Below are 17,693 nucleotides of genomic sequence, written 5' to 3'. Positions count from 1 at the left end.
ACACACACACACACACACACATGCACACACACACACACGCACACACACACGCACACACACACGCACGCACACACCCACACTGTGTACATTGCTTTTCCATTGGCTTGCATTACGTATGGACAAAATATTACACGAGTCTGTTAACATCCTGCAAATTAAGTCACTACATATGAACTTAATTCTGATACTCTCTGGAAACCAAAGGCATTTCAAGCATGTAGTCCTTTGTCCCTTTGAGGTCAGACTTTACTGTAATACACCGCCCATTCCTTTTTTTCCACATTATGGGTGTGTCCATTTGCAAAGCCATTTGCTGCTCCACTGCCTTCTTGATGCAGTATGTCATTGTTTTGGCCATTTACTTGCTCTTTTCTCAGTGCAAGAGCTGGTTTGCAAGTATGCCAGTTGCACAGAGCTTTATTCATGTCATCCTGGACCCTTATACCCAAGAGCTTGTCTTCCTCGTTCCTTCTCTTATCATCATCTTCATCGTCGCTGTCATTCTTGCTGGAGTGATGATGCAAGTTGCGCATCTCTCCACTAATATTTTCAAAGTACTGATAGATGCAAACCTTGGCAAAGCTCTTGGCATGCTCTTTACAGGTCTCATCAAACATCTTACGCTCAATGTCGATATAATGAGACCAGTATTTGGTTTTGAGGAAAGCAGCCTGAGTAAAGCAAGGTCGAATAGCACGAATGAGGAATGCCGTGAAGGTCATCGTGAGTAAAAACATCCAGCCGCAAGCCTGTGGGAAACACACTTGCATTAGTCAAAGGTTGAGTCTTCACGTTATCCAAAGTATGTAAAGAGCTGTCATCCAGTTGGCATCTTAATGCTTCTGATAATGAGGATGATTCATAACTGCTCATGATAGAATCATCATCTTATGCAGACCCATTAAAATGTGTTTCTATCTTTCTTTTAAAACCATAACATTCCCTTCAGGGCATCAAAGCACAAAAAAACCCCAAAAAAAACAGAGTGGGTGTTTTGGATGGATGGAAAGAGGCCTCAGTTACATGAATAATAAAATGGAGGCTTGTCTTGAAAGAACTTAACTTCGGTTTTTATAACAAATGATCTGAAACAAGATTTTTGTTTTGTTATCATATAAACTTAATGAAAATGTTTCCAACTTTGGGCCAACAACCTTGTAACATTATCTTGGATGGCCAATATCAGCTCATGATGTTAAAAAATAAAATGTATAAATATATAAAATAAAGTAAATTAATAATAAAAGGAAATAAAATGTAAAAAAGTAAATAAATAAAAATAAAAGGATAATATGCGGAAAAATAATATTTAAGGCAGTAATAGTTTGTCTTACAAGAGCCCCCTAAGATAAAAAACGAGCCTTCATGTTAACATCCATAAAATTATGAAGAAAAGAAAAAAAAGATCTGCACACCTGTGATATGCACTTGATGTATCGGGATGCCGCTACTCTCACTTCCTGATACTCAAACAAGTCTTTACATGGAATCTTTGCCAGCAGTTTTATCCTCTCTACCTCGGACATCCCCTTGATGAAACTAAAATTCCCAAACTTGTCAATATCCAAATTGATGCTGAAAGCACAGAGGAAGCTCTTGCCATCCATGAGAGTCACTGACACCCAAACGACGGGCGCTATCAGAGATCTCTGTGCGATTGAACAGAACATGTAACGAAGGATTGACGGGTCTTTCGTTCTCTCTCCTGTAGGTCGTCTCCATTCTTCTGCTAGCACAGACACATTATTGTTCAATACAAATCCTAATAAGAAGAACCAAAGAGGTGGGATGATCAGAAGCCCGATCCCATAGCTGTAGTTGTATTCCGGAATACACGGGCAGCTGAACTCAAAGGCAGAGTACATTTGTGCACTGGCTAGGGCCATGATACCACAGATGCCATTCATAAAGGATTCCTGGTTGGACTGAAGGAACTGGAACATCATACGCAATTTATCCATCTTTGCGTGTATATCGAGGCCTCAGCTTCAAAGTGATACAATCTGTGAAATGAGGATGTAAACAGTTCTCTTAAAAATGGGTGATACAAAAAAAAGGACATTACTCAGTCATATGAGATGTCTTATGAACTCTTTAATAGGTTATAAACACAAGTTCTATGGCGATCAATACTACCGTGATGGCTTTGCTGCAAGTTTATTGTAATTGTAAATGTCAGTGATTTTTTGTTGATAATTATCTAAAATCTGTTACAGTTGAGTTGAAATTGAACAGTAAAAATTGAGCAGACAAAGCCTAAAGTTATATTCAGCCTTAAGCGCTATTAAGTAATGATAAAATCATCAACACTTGATGTGGTTTGGCCTGGAAAGCCTCGCCCTATGTTCTTCAGGCTCAATGTGAGACAGACTACGGAAAATGGGCTTTAAGTGGATCCATTTTGAGCACAAAATGAACGCAAATAGCAGCACTTACTTGCTTTAAAGATGGAAGAGATGGAAATCGCACACATTTAATTGCCCATTTGAAGTCATTTGCAATCCTTTTGGTCTGTTTACACGTTGTGTCTCAGACTGATGGAACAGTGCTTCTCAAACCTTCTGTAGGATTGCTCAGTCCACCACATTGTTGGTCATTCGGTCCCGCCCCTCGCAAGCACCTGGGCTGATGGTGACGTCACAAAAGATTCTCCTTCACCACATATTGTATGACTTGAAAAAAAGACAATATTTCTCATCACACACTGACACGGCAACTTGAGAGTTTGATTATTTGTTCTTATATTGTAGTAGTCTATTTGTGTATGTGTCAAGGATTCAGAGCAACTGAGACATGCAAAGATGTTCACAAAGCATTCAAATGTCTGTGGCTTTGTTTGAAAAAATGTGGTCGATGGCCAAGAGAGAAAGATTATTTACACAGAATAGACAAGGCTTAGCTTCCTGCAAATACAAATCAGCATTGTTTGAAATTGTCCAAAAATACATTGCACAAAAGCAGTCTTAGAATTTCAAATCAACAGTCAAATAGAAGGCAAAGGGGGGACTTTTACATTCCCACGTCCTTTTTGGATGGTGTCTTGCCCTGTGGCCTTGCGTGTAATCTTTCAGATCAGTTATTTACACTTTGAGATCTGCTCATTGATATGTCGGCCCACTGTATATGCGTTAGATCACTTTACACTAAGATGTTGCTGTGTTTTTTTTGTACATCTTAAACAGGAAAGAGTCACAGGAAATGAGTCCTTGACAAAGTTCAATCTAAAATAGCACGCAAGTTCCGAGGCTGCTTAAGTTAAGTCTTGTTACCTACCTCAAAACTATTTCGACAGTATTACTAGAATGCGTCTTGGAGGTGCACATACTTTAAGATTTACATCAGATTTAGTAAGTCAGATTTTTCCTCTCTCTTTCTTTGAGTCACTGCCTTGCTGTGGAAATAGTATGACACCTTCTCATCACCATTTACCTAATTTGGTAGTTTTATATTAGCCCTGTGTTTGACATTTTGCCCAAAGTCAGAATAAGCTGTACAGAAAATAGATTGACTTAAGTAAATGGTGCACTTTGGGAAGAATAAATAAAAACTGTATCATGTGTGATTTGCAAGGAGGGCCGGACATGCAAAGAAAGCGACTTCTGTTTGTGGTTACATTTGGCCTACTCGAGTATCCAAGAGACAACCCCAAGGAGCAAGACAATTTCATCTGCCAATTTATGACAAGATGACAAGCGAAAGAGAACTGTGGATATTCATTTTGTAGATGACAATGAGGTCTTTGTCTTGTTGACCCCGCCTCATTTGTGCATCTCTGAGTGTGCACTTTCGAACAAGCAGGTTGCTGACCTGCTTCCAGAGCAGGATGTCTGGGGTCAAATTAAACCGAGTGGAGAATAAAATTCAAAATAAGTGCCACTGGCCGTCTCCTGATGCAGATGATGACATGCATGGAGCCTATTCGAAAAGTCAACTCTGATAACTTTTGTGACACCTTTCTTTGACCTCTTTCAAATACATTTAACTTCCCTTTTCATTAATGATGTCGCAAAATGGGAAGTATTGATCTCTTCTGTACTTTGTGGACTTCACTCAAAATATTTGCTTACAAAAATGAATGATTGTTTTGTAGTTAAGTCACAGATTTTTCCCAAGTTTTATTGTTGTTTTATAATCATTACAAGTAGATATATTGGTATTTTTGTGCAGGAGGCCCTGATGATATTTTTCATAGATGCGATTGTCAACAGGTGTTCTGCTGCCTTTTAGTGGTCTGTAGTGGTACTGCAGGGGGTCCGCGAAATTGGAAATGGAAAATAATGGTAACATTTGTAAAAATAAAATGGATTATTTAGATTTTATTCATTTTCAAGATAATTTTGTGAATCATTTACCCATCCAAATTATGTCAAATGTAGCCGAGATTCCCAAAATTGACATACGGAGGCAAATAAACAGCCTGTATAGGTCTATCCTTCTTTGGTACAAAAAATATTTCGCCTAAGCAGTGGTCCAAGAGTTGCTTCTTGTTTATAATGGGGGTCCCTTAGCCAAAACCAGTTGAAAACCCCTGATCTATACAATGCTCTGCCGTGTGGACCGTCCCTGCCGCATCGGGTCTTTTCAAAACTGTGAATCTCTTCCACCCTCTTGTGGTGAATTAGTGCACCTACAAAAACATGCATACATTTAAGTATGCGATGCCAAGAAATGCAGATACTCCTGTACTTGATTCATGCACCAAACTGTATCAACAATAATAATCGTTTCACATAGGTAGATATTGACTGCAGCACAACACAGATGAGGTGGGATGGTTTTATTTACAAGACATTCAATAATTACTCCCAATAGCTAAGGAAGTCACTATGTTCAGTCATGTCATCAAAGCTGGAGGCTCCCCAGAGTGCAGGTTTCGGCTGCAGCTCAAAGTCCGGCTTTCCATCCTTATCTTTGAAGCTGACCTTCCAAGACGGACTTGAGACCATGTTGACAGACGCTGTTGCAAAGATAATTCAGTCAGATGATTGCATTAAATTTTCTCTTCCATATATTTTTCACAATTAAAACATTTGCTTATGCTTCATGACAGAAAAAAAAAATGGTTTAAGCAAACGGCACCTTTCGATAGTGGCAAGCAGGAGGATTCACAGCAGGCACACACGCGGTCATTGCCATGCAACTCTTTCCATCTGAACAACAGAGATGATTTCACTAACCAAGAGCGCTTTTATAACGGATATAATCTAGTGTGTCACAGTTGACTCACTTTTTGGTTGCTCGATGATAATTGCAAGCCTTTAAACTTGATGTTGGTGTTGGATCACCCATGGAGAATTCACAGTGCAGATAGAGTTGCTGAAAAGATATTTTTTTAAAAGCGGTTAGTGCAACAGATACATATATCCCACGTTATCTAGTTTGTCGTGCATTGCACTGAGCGTACCGATGATGAAGAAACAGCCGTGTCTTTGAAAATGAAGGCACTCACTGAGAATTTTTGAATGTTTAAGGGGCCCTTGAGAAACGCAGATTGTTTTGTCACCATACTATCAATCATACAACTGAAAAAATGGAAAGAAATTAGTGATGAACTGTGACATATTGCTTTTGACCAAGTTAAATTTCTTACCCTTGGTTGTCAATAACTGTATATTTTGGTTCAGAGTAAGGATCTTGGAGAGGAGTCATAAAACACTTGTTGATGTAAAGCCTCTGGTTCGAAGAAGCGTCGTCTGCTCGTTTCACCACAAAGTACATTGGTTGCCCCAGGATAAACGTTTTATCACCAACAACTTCATTTCCTGAAGCTGATAATTCAAGAAGGGTGAATTGGTAAAGAATCGTGTAAATTACAAATTTACCACTTATTTATCTTGTATTATGAATGCAATTTTTAAGTTAAGTCAATGTATCAATGCAAAGTGACAAAACTAGTGGTTGCACAATCATTTGAACAGGAATAACTCATTTCGAGCAATATGTATAAAATGTCTTAAAAGCAATGTAAACATTTGTCATACCAGATAATCTTGGCAACATGCAATACTTTTTGAAAAATCATACCATCTTGTGGAGTGATGACGTAAGCATGTTTTGATCGCAGTGGTTTGTAAACCGTGCCCCTTCTCAATTTGATAAAGATACCAGGATGGAATGAGTGGAAATGCCTGCAACAGGACAAAAATATTCCACTTTAATGGAATGTTTTAAATAGTAGATTAGCGTGTTGTAATGACGCCAGGGGTGTCAGACTCATTTTTGTCGTGAGCCACTTTCGAGTTACTACTTCCCTCGGAGGGTCGTTATGACGGTGAAACCAAATTATCTCATCACATTATTACATAATACACAAGAAATTGAAAGATTATTAGTTTCAAAATTAGAAGTCAAGGATTGATTCTTCAATTATTTTTCAAAGGGTGGCAAAAGCTCAGTGATAATCAACATCGGAGTTCGCCAAGTAACTTTTTCTAAAAGCATAGTTTCATTAATTTCACGGTACGTTCACTGACCCTTGTTGAATGCTGCAGTATTTTCAAAGGCCAAATTGCCAGGTCCAAATATTTGTTTGGTGATATTCATAGCTCTAGCTCTCAGTTTTAACAATGCAATTATCCCAATTAGCATTATATATGGAAAAATATAAAGTGTTTTTACCTTGGGTATTTGCACTGCAAGAGGACATCAAATGGCATCTCTCGAACAACTGGAGTAGTTGGCTTGTAGTGGAGTACAATACTAATGACCAAATGGTCATCAGTACTCTAGGACACAGACATTTTTACAAGATGCGAGTTTGCCAAATGGCAAAACAATGTAATAAAATAAACTTGACATAATCCAACCTCTCTCTTGAATCCACAGTCAGTATTCAGAAGGTACAGCAGGAAATAATGTTCCGAAGTGCCTTCATTTACAGGACACTTGCCAAGTTTCAAGTCTTTGAATGCATCTCTTGTTGAGAAAAGCTCCTTGCTTACTTTCACGTACATGCGGTCAATGTGGCACAAGACCTCAACAAGCTTAGAATTGGCTGCTCCACCAGTTGAGGCAACAGTGGGAGGTGGTGCAAGCAGCATTTCCTTGACCGAGTCCGGGAGAGGTCTAACACCTTTTTCTGGAATAAATAGCTCTTTTGGATCCTGCGAGAAAGAGACAATTCTATACCATGAAGACATGACAGGTGGTGAGGATTTACTCTTGGGCAATCTGTCAGGAAACATGGATGATCTGGGTACAAGGCCTGGAGGAACTTTATCCATCTCGCTCTCCAGCTCTGGATGCAAACTCTCCCATTCTAATTCTGCATCTTCATATTCTGGCACACTTTCCAGTGGATTAGAGTTGGCAAAGTAAATGAGAAGTAAGAAAATCCACATCCGCATCAACCCCATTTTCTGAGCACCTTAATGCTTCTGCTGCCCTTACCTTTACTGATCAGTTTGTCACCTGGAGTGAATTAGCTAAGAGCGCAATCAATGAGAGGTATTTATGTTTTTCAAAGCCATGTGGGTGGAACAAATTTAAAAATGATTATGATGAAGCATCTTGAATTATTTCTATACAATTTAAGATGTTTGTTTTGTAAAGAGGATTTTACATTTCTATTTTATATTGAGGACGTTGCGTTTCGATGACGTCATACCCGCAAAAATCCAACAGCGTCCTTACGGAAGTCGTGCGCGCTTAAGTGCTTCATTCTCTAACTTGCCATCTGTCAAGTTAATATAATGTTCCACGGGCTTAAGCATATTGCTTTGTATTTGGAGACAACTTTAGACTTTCTATGATCTGAATCTGGTGAAGGTTGGAGCAGGCGTCTATGCTAACTGTGGCTAAGCTAATGTTTTGATTGTTTTGGTAAACCTTGACGCCTCGACGTCGGTGTGTGTGGTGGTGCGTATTACTAATTTTGTATAATTTCCCGAGTTCGATCAAATGGTAATATATTTGCGCGTGCGATTAGCACAGTGTATCTTGCAAGCGCTAAGAAACTGGTAGTTCTAGTTACTTGTTGGGGCCGCCTGATTGTCCCTTGCCATAACTAGCAAAAGCGTGGCGGAGCTTCACCAGCTCCCGGGGAGCCCCGGCCTCAATGCGTGGGATGATGGGCAGCCAGAGTAGTCCCGTCAAGAGTTACGACTATCTCCTTAAATTTCTCTTGGTGGGAGACAGTGACGTCGGGAAGGGAGAAATTTTGGACAGTTTACAGGACGGCTCGGTCGAGTCTCCCTTTGCCTACAGCAGTGGTGAGTTGCTCTTGTGCGTTTATTTTTTAAAATGCGTCAAACTGGCTAACTTCAAGTGATCTGAATTATGTGACATTTTAGGAATAGATTACAAGACAACTACAATACTGCTGGATGGAAGAAGAGTGAAATTAGAGTTATGGTAAATGCGAGTTGGAGTGATGGCTACAAAATATCTGTCGGGTGAAAAACAATAGCATACTTTATGTGGTTCTCTTTCAGGGATACATCTGGTCAGGGCAGATTTTGCACCATCTTTAGATCTTATTCAAGAGGAGCACAGGTGAGCATTATCGATTATTTGTTGTGTTGCCAATAACTATTAAACACTTGGACACAATTAACTTGGACACAATTATAACCCTCTATTAATTGGTAAAACCCCACAATGATTACTAAAATAACTTGAAACAGACAAAAATAATTTAAAAATGTAATGATAATTGGGCCATCAAAACATGCTTATTTTGTTTTTGTGGTCCATTGTTTTTGTCCATGTCTTTTTTTATTTTAATTAATATTGACCGCAGAAACAAAACAATACCTCATTTTCACTAGGTGCATTTTGGAGAACCTATTATTTTTGTTATCAGTTTTAAGGTTGTTTTTATCAATCAGTGTTTGTCTTTCATCAGCAGAGGAGTCCCAACAATTTTGTCCGCATGTGTACCTGTGCTCATAAAGATTTTTATCCTACAGGGCATCCTCCTTGTTTATGACATCACTAATAGCTGGTCATTCGATGGCATTGACCGCTGGATTCGAGAAATTGATGAGGTCAGTGTTTTAGTCTAAGAAATCCACAAGTCAAAACTTACTCCAAAAAAGTTAGAGAGAAGAGATAATGTGCATGTCCAACTTTTCAGTGATTTAGTACTTTTTGCTAAAATTGCTGTTTTTGCTACAAGGAGCGCTGCTGCTGTAGTAAAATGCGCTATATAAATAAAATTCTATTGTATTGCATGTCACAATTTTTACACAGTAAAGGAAAATAAATAAATAAACACTTTCTTTTTTACATTTTTCAGCATGCCCCTGGCGTGCCCAGGATCTTGGTTGGCAACCGACTTCACTTGGCTTTCAAGCGGCAGGTTCCAACAGAGCAAGCAAGGGCTTATGCCGAGAAAAACAACATGACTTTCTTTGAGGTCAGCCCTCTGTGCAACTTCAATGTCATCGAGTCTTTCACCGAACTCTCACGCATCGTGCTGATGAGGCACGGGATGGAGAAGTTCTGGAGGCCCAACAGAGGTGAGCTCATTGCTTTTGAAAAAAGATTGCACAATGAGTTTAGCTTTTCATTGCACACAAAACCAGGGAATAAAATGAATACTCACAATTTTACTGCAGTCTTTAGCCTCCAAGATCTGTGCTGCCGTTCCATCGTCTCCTGCACGCCCGTGCACCTTATCGACAAGTTGCCTCTCCCCGTGGCCATTAAATCCCACCTCAAGTCATTCTCCATGGCTAACGGCATGAATGCGGTCATGATGCACGGGCGCTCCTACTCGGTCGCCAACAGTGCCGCCGCGGGCGTCACGAGTGCTGGAAGCAAGGCCAACAGTATCAAGCGCTCCAAGTCCTTCAGGCCCGCACAGAGTTCGCCGAAAACTTCTCCGTCCTCGTCGTCCAAGGGCAACTGTAAGATATCGTAGTGAAAGCGTGAGCGGAAGCCTGTGTATTTGGGTGTCGCTGCTCCAAGAGGCCCCTCGAGGCCACAGCAATTGGAAATAAGCTACCTAGACAAAAACGTTATGCTACCTTGAACTTACTTTGGCCTGTTCCGGTGGATTTCTATTGTTTTTTTAAACACTTGCTGGTGCCATTTTTGGAGGTTGTTTTGTCCCCACTTTTATTAAAGAAGATCGAGTTGAACAAAACATTGAACCGATCGTTAAGTTGTGGATTGTGACTCACCGTCCGACACTACAAAAGGAAGGGGTCTTCAGTTTAGTTTATTTGAATTTTTTTATTTGTTTAGCCTTGTATTTAAAATTAAATTTGTATTAATTCATGTGTCAGCCATAAGTACTTGTTGGGACTTGACACCTTTAGGGAGACTTGTCTAATTTATTTTATTTTTTTTCAAATCTGTGGTTAACGCTTCGTTGCATTTGAAATGTGACTCCTTTCGTTTTTATATCAGGGGAAGGTGCGATCAATAAACTGCACAGAGTTGAGCAAAGTTGCCCTCTAAAACCAGCATTGCTCTGTTTCGGTTTTGTAATGTCCTTTTCTCTGTCCTAATCTGCTGCTTCTGTTTCATCCTTTATTGGATGTTTTGTTTTGGCCTTTTAGCCCATTAAGTGAAATTATATTTTACATTAAAAATTTTAGAAATTATGTGGTGCTGATGAGGAAAAGTACAAGCTAAATGTACAGGTTTTTTACTGTGATAGTTTCACTATCTTTGTTCTTATCGTAAAATTGTAAATTCTTTTTTTTTGCATTTAGATTTTTTGTAAACATGCTGTGTATTTATGAATGTAAAGATTTCAGTAACCTGCTACCTTTCTGTGGCCATGGAGGACCAGTGGAATGTTTTGTCGCTGCCTCAAGTATTTGCTTATTTGACCTTCTTTCAGCCTCTCTGAAAGTAGGCACATGACAAGCAGTGCACGGTTACCGGTGACATTTAGCACCCTTCACTTTGTAACCAGTCAAAGAATTGACAAAAGGTGTAAGATGTCAAGTTTACAGCCAAAGCTCAGTAAGAGCACAAAATGCTTCATCACAACTTTTCTACAAGCGACTTTGTAATCTGCATAAATGTCGATATGTCATTTGAATTCAGTCATGATGTTACCTTCCCAATAATACTTAAATGTGTGGTGATATGATAGGAATTAAAATTGTGCACATTTTCCGCTGCTGCCTCTTTTTTTAATGTATCTCTGCGCTCTACTGAGACCAGTGCATTGGACTTAATTGACCAACTAAACTCTAAAGCACAATCTGTTGATGTTTTTGACGTAGCTGTGTTGTAAAGACTTGGATGAGAACTAATGATTCCCCTTCTCATCCGGCTGCATTGAAAACTAAGACTCCCTTGACAAATAAAAGGTTAAAAGCTATCTTTGTTTCCCTGTTTATCATTTGCCATGTTTTTTGCACCACCTTTAGTCAAACATTTATCAAGGTCATTGTGGGAATATGTTTGCTTTCCTTTGTGTGTTGAGGGGCCAGCGGTGCTGAGGAACCTTCAAACCCAGAGGGGGTGTTGAATTGATTAACGTTGTCTTGGCCACTTTTGGATAACCGGGAAATGAATGCAGCGGTCAAAAGTCACCCAAAGGTTACGGGGTCATTGGTAATGAAAAGATTTGGGGGGCAGCTTCTCAGCGTCTCGCAGCAGAATCGGGACAATGCAAAGGATGTCCCAGAAGTCTGGACGCATAGGAAGGCATGTATTTTTTAACAAATGGCATTTTTAATAACGTTGTATTACACTGGAATTCCTAACATGTAAAGGTTGATGCACATCTTGCAAGATTAATTCCACATTGCCATCATTTGTCAATGTTTCCAAACTTTATTGCACAATAGTTGTATTAACCACACAACGTGCCAAATAAGCTGAAACTTCCACTTGAGTGATCAAAAAAGTTGATTGGCTGTTTGCAGACGACACCGCAATAAATTGTCTGGACACTTTTAACGTTAGACTTCTCACGGGGATGTTTATGTCCGTGCGCACGGTTGTTGGCACAGCTTGTTTTCTTTGATGTTTTTACAATGTTTGTGCAGTTGCTGAGCGCATGGCAGGGCTTCATAAAAGTTTGAGACACCGGACGGCCAGGGGGGGCGGCCTGAGGGGACTGCCCTAACCCCCCCCCCCCCCTCTCTTTTCACTCTCTGAAAGGCTGATGTTGCGTCTTTCTTTCTCATTGTGCGCTTTTCAATCGCTCAATTCTCGGTTGTGTGAAATCGCCTGCGACGAAACTTTGTCTACTGAGACGCAATTTCTTTTTTCTATAAGGAAACAAATCAAGACTTGGAATCGAAATCCATTTACGTAAGGTATTGCTGGAGTAGCTTCAGAAGTTTCGTGGCGCGCGTAGCTTGGTTGGATAGTCTTTACGCACAGCAAAACGACTGACTTGCACATTGTTGACGCACAAACCAGACCTCTCCTGAAAGGCTCCAAGAACCTACTTCCTTATCCTGACCTAAATGAGGTATGGAATTAATCATCAGAGGACGAAGACCGAAAAGGAGCAACAATGTATAAAACCCACCGACCACTTTTGGATTGTAGATGCGCCAAGGAAAATACAATTTGGCGTCATACACGCAACTCCAGGAGACAAGAACTGGGATGGATTGATGTGTTTTTGCGAACACTTCTGCTTTGCCAATTATTCAGACTTCCTCTGGGTGCGACTGTGTCAGCACCCAAAGTGGAACATGAAGGACTTTGTCCCAATAAAATCAACACAAATCTCTGGGTTGATGCACAAAGCACCTGCGAGAGAGAATGCAACATTGATGAGGTGAGGTAATTTATACTTTATAGCCTAACCAATGTTATTTGTTTAAAAAATATATATATATATGGCCGAGAGGCTGTATATGAAAATACACGTGTACAAGTATTCTCACTGCATACTGTACTTCAGGTATCTATACATTTAGTGAATTATTTTTCTGTTTACTTTTATGAGCAAGATTTTAAAAGGCATATATAAACAATTTTTTGAAAATTGGATCAAAAACATTTAGAGATGACTATATAAACGACACATACAGATGGATGGTTGATTGATTCACTGGGATCTTGTTGACTCATAAGACAGCATGGACCAGGATACAACGAAATTTCAACAAATTCGGAGACACAAGATATTTGCCATCCACAGCCTAATTTTAGGAACTGTGTATTACATTGTTGGGTTTTGCCTAAAAGCTTGTGGCATTCGCAAATTATGTTTTGTCATAATTTTAATTGCATGTCTCAATTTGCCAAAGCTGATAATAAGCCTTTTTGTTTACTTTTGTGAATACATTTCAGTACTTGTTTTCCTCTTTACATATTTTAAGTGTCAGTATTTTTGCCACCTCTATCAATTAGTATTTTGTGCTTTGTATTGTATGAGCAGGACTGTGCTGACTTTGAGAAGTGCTGCACCAACGTGTGCGGCCTCAACAGTTGTGTAGCCGCACGATTCTCCGATGGCACCACCGCCCAGCCCGATGGTCTTGGAGGAGGGAAAGGGGACACCGCCCCGGGCTCCACGGCAACCTGCGATGGATTTATCTGCAGCCAGCAGGGAGCCACCTGTGACATCTGGGACGGCCAGCCCATCTGCAAGTGTCAGGACCGATGCGAGAAAGAGCCCAACTTTACATGTGCGTCGGATGGCCTCACGTATTTCAACCGCTGCTACATGGATGCGGAGGCCTGCATCCGCGGGGTGACGCTTACTGTGGTTACCTGCCGATTCTACCTAGCAGGACCCCACACGAGTCCGCTGCCTCAGGACACGACTGCTTATCCCACCCCAACGTCTTCTCAGGAGGACCCGATGCCACCCACGCTGTACTCCAACCCTCACCACCAGTCCATTTATGTTGGAGGCACGGTCAGCTTCCACTGTGATGTCATTGGCATCCCCAGACCCGACGTCACCTGGGAGAAACAAAGCGAGCGACGCGAAAGGCTCGTCATGAGGCCGGATCAAATGTACGGCAACGTGGTGATCACCAACATCGGACAGCTCGTCATCTACAACGCTCAAGTGTGGGACACGGGCATCTACACTTGCGTTGCACGCAATTCCGCTGGGGTTCTCCGTGCAGACTACCCTCTCTCGGTCATACGTCGGTCTGACGACGACTTCTCCGAGGATCCGGAGATGCCCATGGGGAGACCCTTCTCACCGGCAGATTGTCTGGCTGAAGTGGACACGAGAGTATGCAGCGGTGAGCGCCATGTGGATTGGTACTACGACAACAAGCTGGGCTCCTGCATGGCCTTCAGCAACGGCGGCTGCGAGGATAGCCGCAACCGATTTGAGACCTATGAGGAATGCAAGGCCTCCTGTCAGAGAGAGGGGATGGGGATATGCTCCCTACCTTCGGTCCAGGGCCCCTGCAAAACTTGGGAAGTGCGTTGGGCTTGGAATTCTGTCATGAAACGCTGCCAAGCGTTCGCCTACGGTGGCTGCCACGGGAATGCTAACAGCTTTGGCACCAAAAAGGAGTGTGAAGCAAACTGCCCAACGCCCAAAAGGAAACCTTGCAAAACGTGTCGGGTTAAGGGCAAAATGGTGCCCAGTTTATGTCGCAGTGACTTTGCCATTGTGGGCCGGCTGACCGAGCTCGTTGAGGATCTGGATTCGGGATTGGCCCGCTTTAGCCTGGAAGAGGTTCTCAGAGATGAAAAGATGGGCTTGACTTTCTTCAACACCAAGCACCTTGAGGTGACCATTGACAAGATAGACTGGACTTGTCCTTGCCCAAACATCACCGTGGAGGAAAACCCTCTGCTGGTGATGGGGGTGGTGCAGGACGGCATGGCCATCATCCAGTCAGACAGTTACGTCAGAGCGATAACCGATCGCAGACTTAAAAAGCTCCGCGAGGTTGTGGTTAAAAAAACCTGCCGGACATCGTAAAACTGCCGAGACTTGCTATTGCACAGATGGCTGGAGGAACAAATGGCACTGTGAAACATTTATCACCCAAGTGGACGTTAGCCCAACAAAAATTATACAGGAGCACTCATGGCGTCTAGCGCTACTTAAACTATATTTGAAGTGTGTTGTGAGGTCTTATTTTGTTTTATTATTTCAATAGTCAAAGTCGATTAGTCCTTGTTACCTTCACATGCAGTTTGTACGATAGCATTCACGATTATTTCTTTTAGAGCTGTTGAAAAATATCTTTATATTGTCTAACTTGTACTGTTTTGCATAATGTCACTTAAATTGTCTTTATATATAGATATATATATTTTGAGTGATCTTTTACTAATGTATGTATGTCTTATGTGCACAATATCACCTATAAACCTCTCAACAAGTGATTTGAACCTTTGTTTTTGCTAAATGACCAATGCTTATACAATGAGAAAAGCAAAAATGAGCTAAATCAGGATAAGAAGTGAGTCACTTTTATTGTTGCGTGCAATCAGGAATATAGTTGTACTCGATATATGATACAATCATTCTGTCTATTTAACGTAATGTCCAATTAGTTGTAGGAATTTGGCAACACGTCTGAACATTTTGTTAATTTAAGGCGCTTTTCTCCATCCTGGTGTGATCCGTTCAGCAAAAGAAGGACGTCACACCAAACTCTCTTTCCTGAACAGGAGACATTTGTTGTTGGCTGGCATATCCACCTAACACAGAAAACATCACCATTAATAATACACAGGAAAAAAATATATCAATTTGAAAAAGCTGCTAGCTTACAATTTTCTCCAGGAATAAACCATGTATTTCTGCAAGTGATTTGAGGAGGGAAATATCCCTGAGGCCCCACTCTGGATTCCTGTAAATGAAAATGTTTTGTTCCTGAACTTACTTTGCACAAGTGCATTTAACATGATTAATAAATAACTCTCTCTGACATAATTCCACAAAACAGTGGACACAAAGACGAAGGGTCACCTTACTTACCTTTGTCGTAGGCTCAAGTCAAAATCAACATTGCTTTGTGGCGTGATGGTGCCATTCATCGCATAGGGCTGGAGATGGCAGAAGATATTGCATCACATAATGATTTGTTTTTTGCTGCCATAATTTCATGAAAGGCAGATTTATGATTAGATAGAATCAATTTAAACTCACCCCATATGTCAAGAGTAGACCTTGTGGCTTCAACACCCCCCCAGCCCCTTTGAATAAACCCTAGAAGGGAAATAAACATGTAACCTTAAAAACATTTCAATTTCAATTGCTAAAACTGGCTGCACATATAGTATAAGTAAATAGAGTTGCAAGTTTGGTGACAGAACAAGTTAAGCTTATAAGTCAAGGAAAGGTACCACTTGTTTTTTTTTCATTTTTAGAATAGATGGGTGGTCAGCCACTCCAGACATCTCTTTTTAACAATATGTTTATTAATGATGCACTTAGTACTTGGATTTGCTAATACTTTGTCATGCATGTTTTTACCATTTGATTTATGTCTTTATTAAACTGTCTTTCAGTGAAAGCACCAGTGACCTAAACTACTGGGGACAAATTCCTTGTACGTTTTAACAAATTTGTGGAAAAGAGAGGATAGTCTCCTTACTGTTGTCGAAGCAAAATTTTGTGAAAAGCTCTTACTAGATCGTGCAGGTGCAAAGTGGCTGGTGGGCGTATGCACGGGTACAGTCATTGCAAGAAAAGTCCATGAACTAAAATTAGACCCATCACCGAGATACCTGCCTCTGTACAAGCCATGGGAGAGATGTGGATCATGTTGATGTTGAGGACCAGATCGAGGCTCTCCGCTTGGATCCCTCCCCAATAATCATGATTCTGAGAAGCATCCAGGTGGATGGCAGGCTTCACATTGTTCAATTGATAGTGAGCTCTGTAGGCTTCTATACTGAAAAGAGAGAATCACGGTGGGTGTATTGTTAGTCTAACAACTCACGCACATGCCTACATCATTAGCGCCGCTCGTGATTGGTGTAAAGTCCAAAAACAATACCTGGCTAAAGACCGCTGATCGTACTCTGATGGCTGCCAAGTAATGTTCTTTAGAGCCCCAGCAAAATGCATGACATGTTGTCCTGTACCGGAGGAGATCTCGAGCGCTTGCAGCCTTCTGTCGGTGTTCACGCATCCCCGCAGCACCATAAGGATGGGCTCCTTGTTTCTTTCCGCAGCAGCGGCATTCAGCATCCTGCTAAAATTTGGGTACAGTTGTCGGGTAATACACCAGAATTTACGAAGCCACCCCAGGACCCCTGGTTGTTGATTTGTTAGTCCTAATAGAAGAACTGGAGCGTAAGCTCGAATGTTTTGTTTTTCACTAGAAAATACTCAACTTCCGCTTGTCACTAGTCACGTGGTCAGCGCAGTATCCAATGAGAGCGGCGGAAGAAGTAGTCACCTTCAAAATAAGACGCAAATCTATTTTCCTTATAAATTCTCTTTATTAAAGGGAAAAAAACATAGTTGATATAATGTACACCTGATATCACATATAAACATCACAACATTTCTTTCAGGTTCACATTTAAACAGAATAGCGACAGAACTCTGGGCACAACAAGTCAAAAGCACCAGGCCACAACTACAGGATAAGAAATAGTTTGGCAATTTAAAAAAAAACATTCAAAACAAAGGATTGACTGAAAAGTGAAGTAAAGCTAAATAGCTGCATCACAGAGCTTCACAGAGGTGACATACCATTTCAACAGGTCAATGTTTGTGGGGTAGGCAAAAAGATAACATAGCCACTCAAAAATTGCTTTACCACCTACCCGTTTGCAAACAAACAAACAAACAAACAAACAAACAAACAAACAAACAAACAAAC

General features: G+C 40.9%; 5 protein-coding genes across 5 annotated transcripts; 2 read left to right on the top strand and 3 right to left on the bottom strand.

Annotated features, from left to right (window-relative positions):
* Positions 1-233: 233 nt before the first annotated feature.
* Positions 234-2,000, bottom strand: LOC119117885 (calcium homeostasis modulator protein 1). The gene is made up of 2 exons (XM_037244548.1): positions 1,416-2,000; positions 234-749 (listed from the first exon to the last, which is right to left on the bottom strand). Exons 1-2 carry the CDS (start codon positions 1,959-1,961, stop codon positions 240-242), a joined length of 1,056 nt encoding a protein of 351 aa, XP_037100443.1. The 5' UTR covers positions 1,962-2,000; the 3' UTR covers positions 234-239.
* Positions 2,001-4,724: 2,724 nt separating this feature from the next.
* Positions 4,725-7,602, bottom strand: zp3c (zona pellucida glycoprotein 3c). The gene is made up of 7 exons (XM_037244953.1): positions 6,807-7,602; positions 6,619-6,725; positions 6,025-6,128; positions 5,405-5,768; positions 5,228-5,316; positions 5,080-5,150; positions 4,725-4,957 (listed from the first exon to the last, which is right to left on the bottom strand). Exons 1-4 carry the CDS (start codon positions 7,353-7,355, stop codon positions 5,587-5,589), a joined length of 942 nt encoding a protein of 313 aa, XP_037100848.1. The 5' UTR covers positions 7,356-7,602; the 3' UTR covers positions 4,725-4,957; positions 5,080-5,150; positions 5,228-5,316; positions 5,405-5,586.
* A 4-nt stretch (positions 7,603-7,606) lies between these two features.
* LOC119118339 (ras-related protein Rab-40C-like) lies at positions 7,607-11,284 on the top strand. Its single transcript, XM_037245322.1, has 6 exons — positions 7,607-8,210; positions 8,292-8,352; positions 8,433-8,493; positions 8,910-8,987; positions 9,239-9,461; positions 9,561-11,284. Exons 1-6 carry the CDS (start codon positions 8,057-8,059, stop codon positions 9,863-9,865), a joined length of 882 nt encoding a protein of 293 aa, XP_037101217.1. The 5' UTR covers positions 7,607-8,056; the 3' UTR covers positions 9,866-11,284.
* A 1,149-nt stretch (positions 11,285-12,433) lies between these two features.
* Positions 12,434-15,231, top strand: wfikkn1 (WAP, follistatin/kazal, immunoglobulin, kunitz and netrin domain containing 1). Its single transcript, XM_037243577.1, has 2 exons — positions 12,434-12,703; positions 13,310-15,231. The coding sequence occupies exons 1-2, from the start codon at positions 12,434-12,436 to the stop codon at positions 14,825-14,827; spliced, it is 1,788 nt and encodes a 595-aa protein (XP_037099472.1). The 3' UTR covers positions 14,828-15,231.
* Positions 15,232-15,308: 77 nt separating this feature from the next.
* Positions 15,309-17,219, bottom strand: mettl26 (methyltransferase like 26). Its single transcript, XM_037245766.1, has 6 exons — positions 16,860-17,219; positions 16,592-16,754; positions 16,007-16,066; positions 15,836-15,903; positions 15,629-15,707; positions 15,309-15,555 (listed from the first exon to the last, which is right to left on the bottom strand). Exons 1-6 carry the CDS (start codon positions 17,051-17,053, stop codon positions 15,499-15,501), a joined length of 621 nt encoding a protein of 206 aa, XP_037101661.1. The 5' UTR covers positions 17,054-17,219; the 3' UTR covers positions 15,309-15,498.
* Between the last annotated feature and the right edge of the window lie 474 nt (positions 17,220-17,693).

This window comes from Syngnathus acus, chromosome 1, assembly GCF_901709675.1.
Source record: "Syngnathus acus chromosome 1, fSynAcu1.2, whole genome shotgun sequence".
Taxonomy (NCBI): domain Eukaryota; kingdom Metazoa; phylum Chordata; class Actinopteri; order Syngnathiformes; family Syngnathidae; genus Syngnathus; species Syngnathus acus.
The sequence above is the reverse complement of the archived record's forward strand: the minus strand, read 5'-3'. Positions and strand labels throughout refer to the sequence as shown.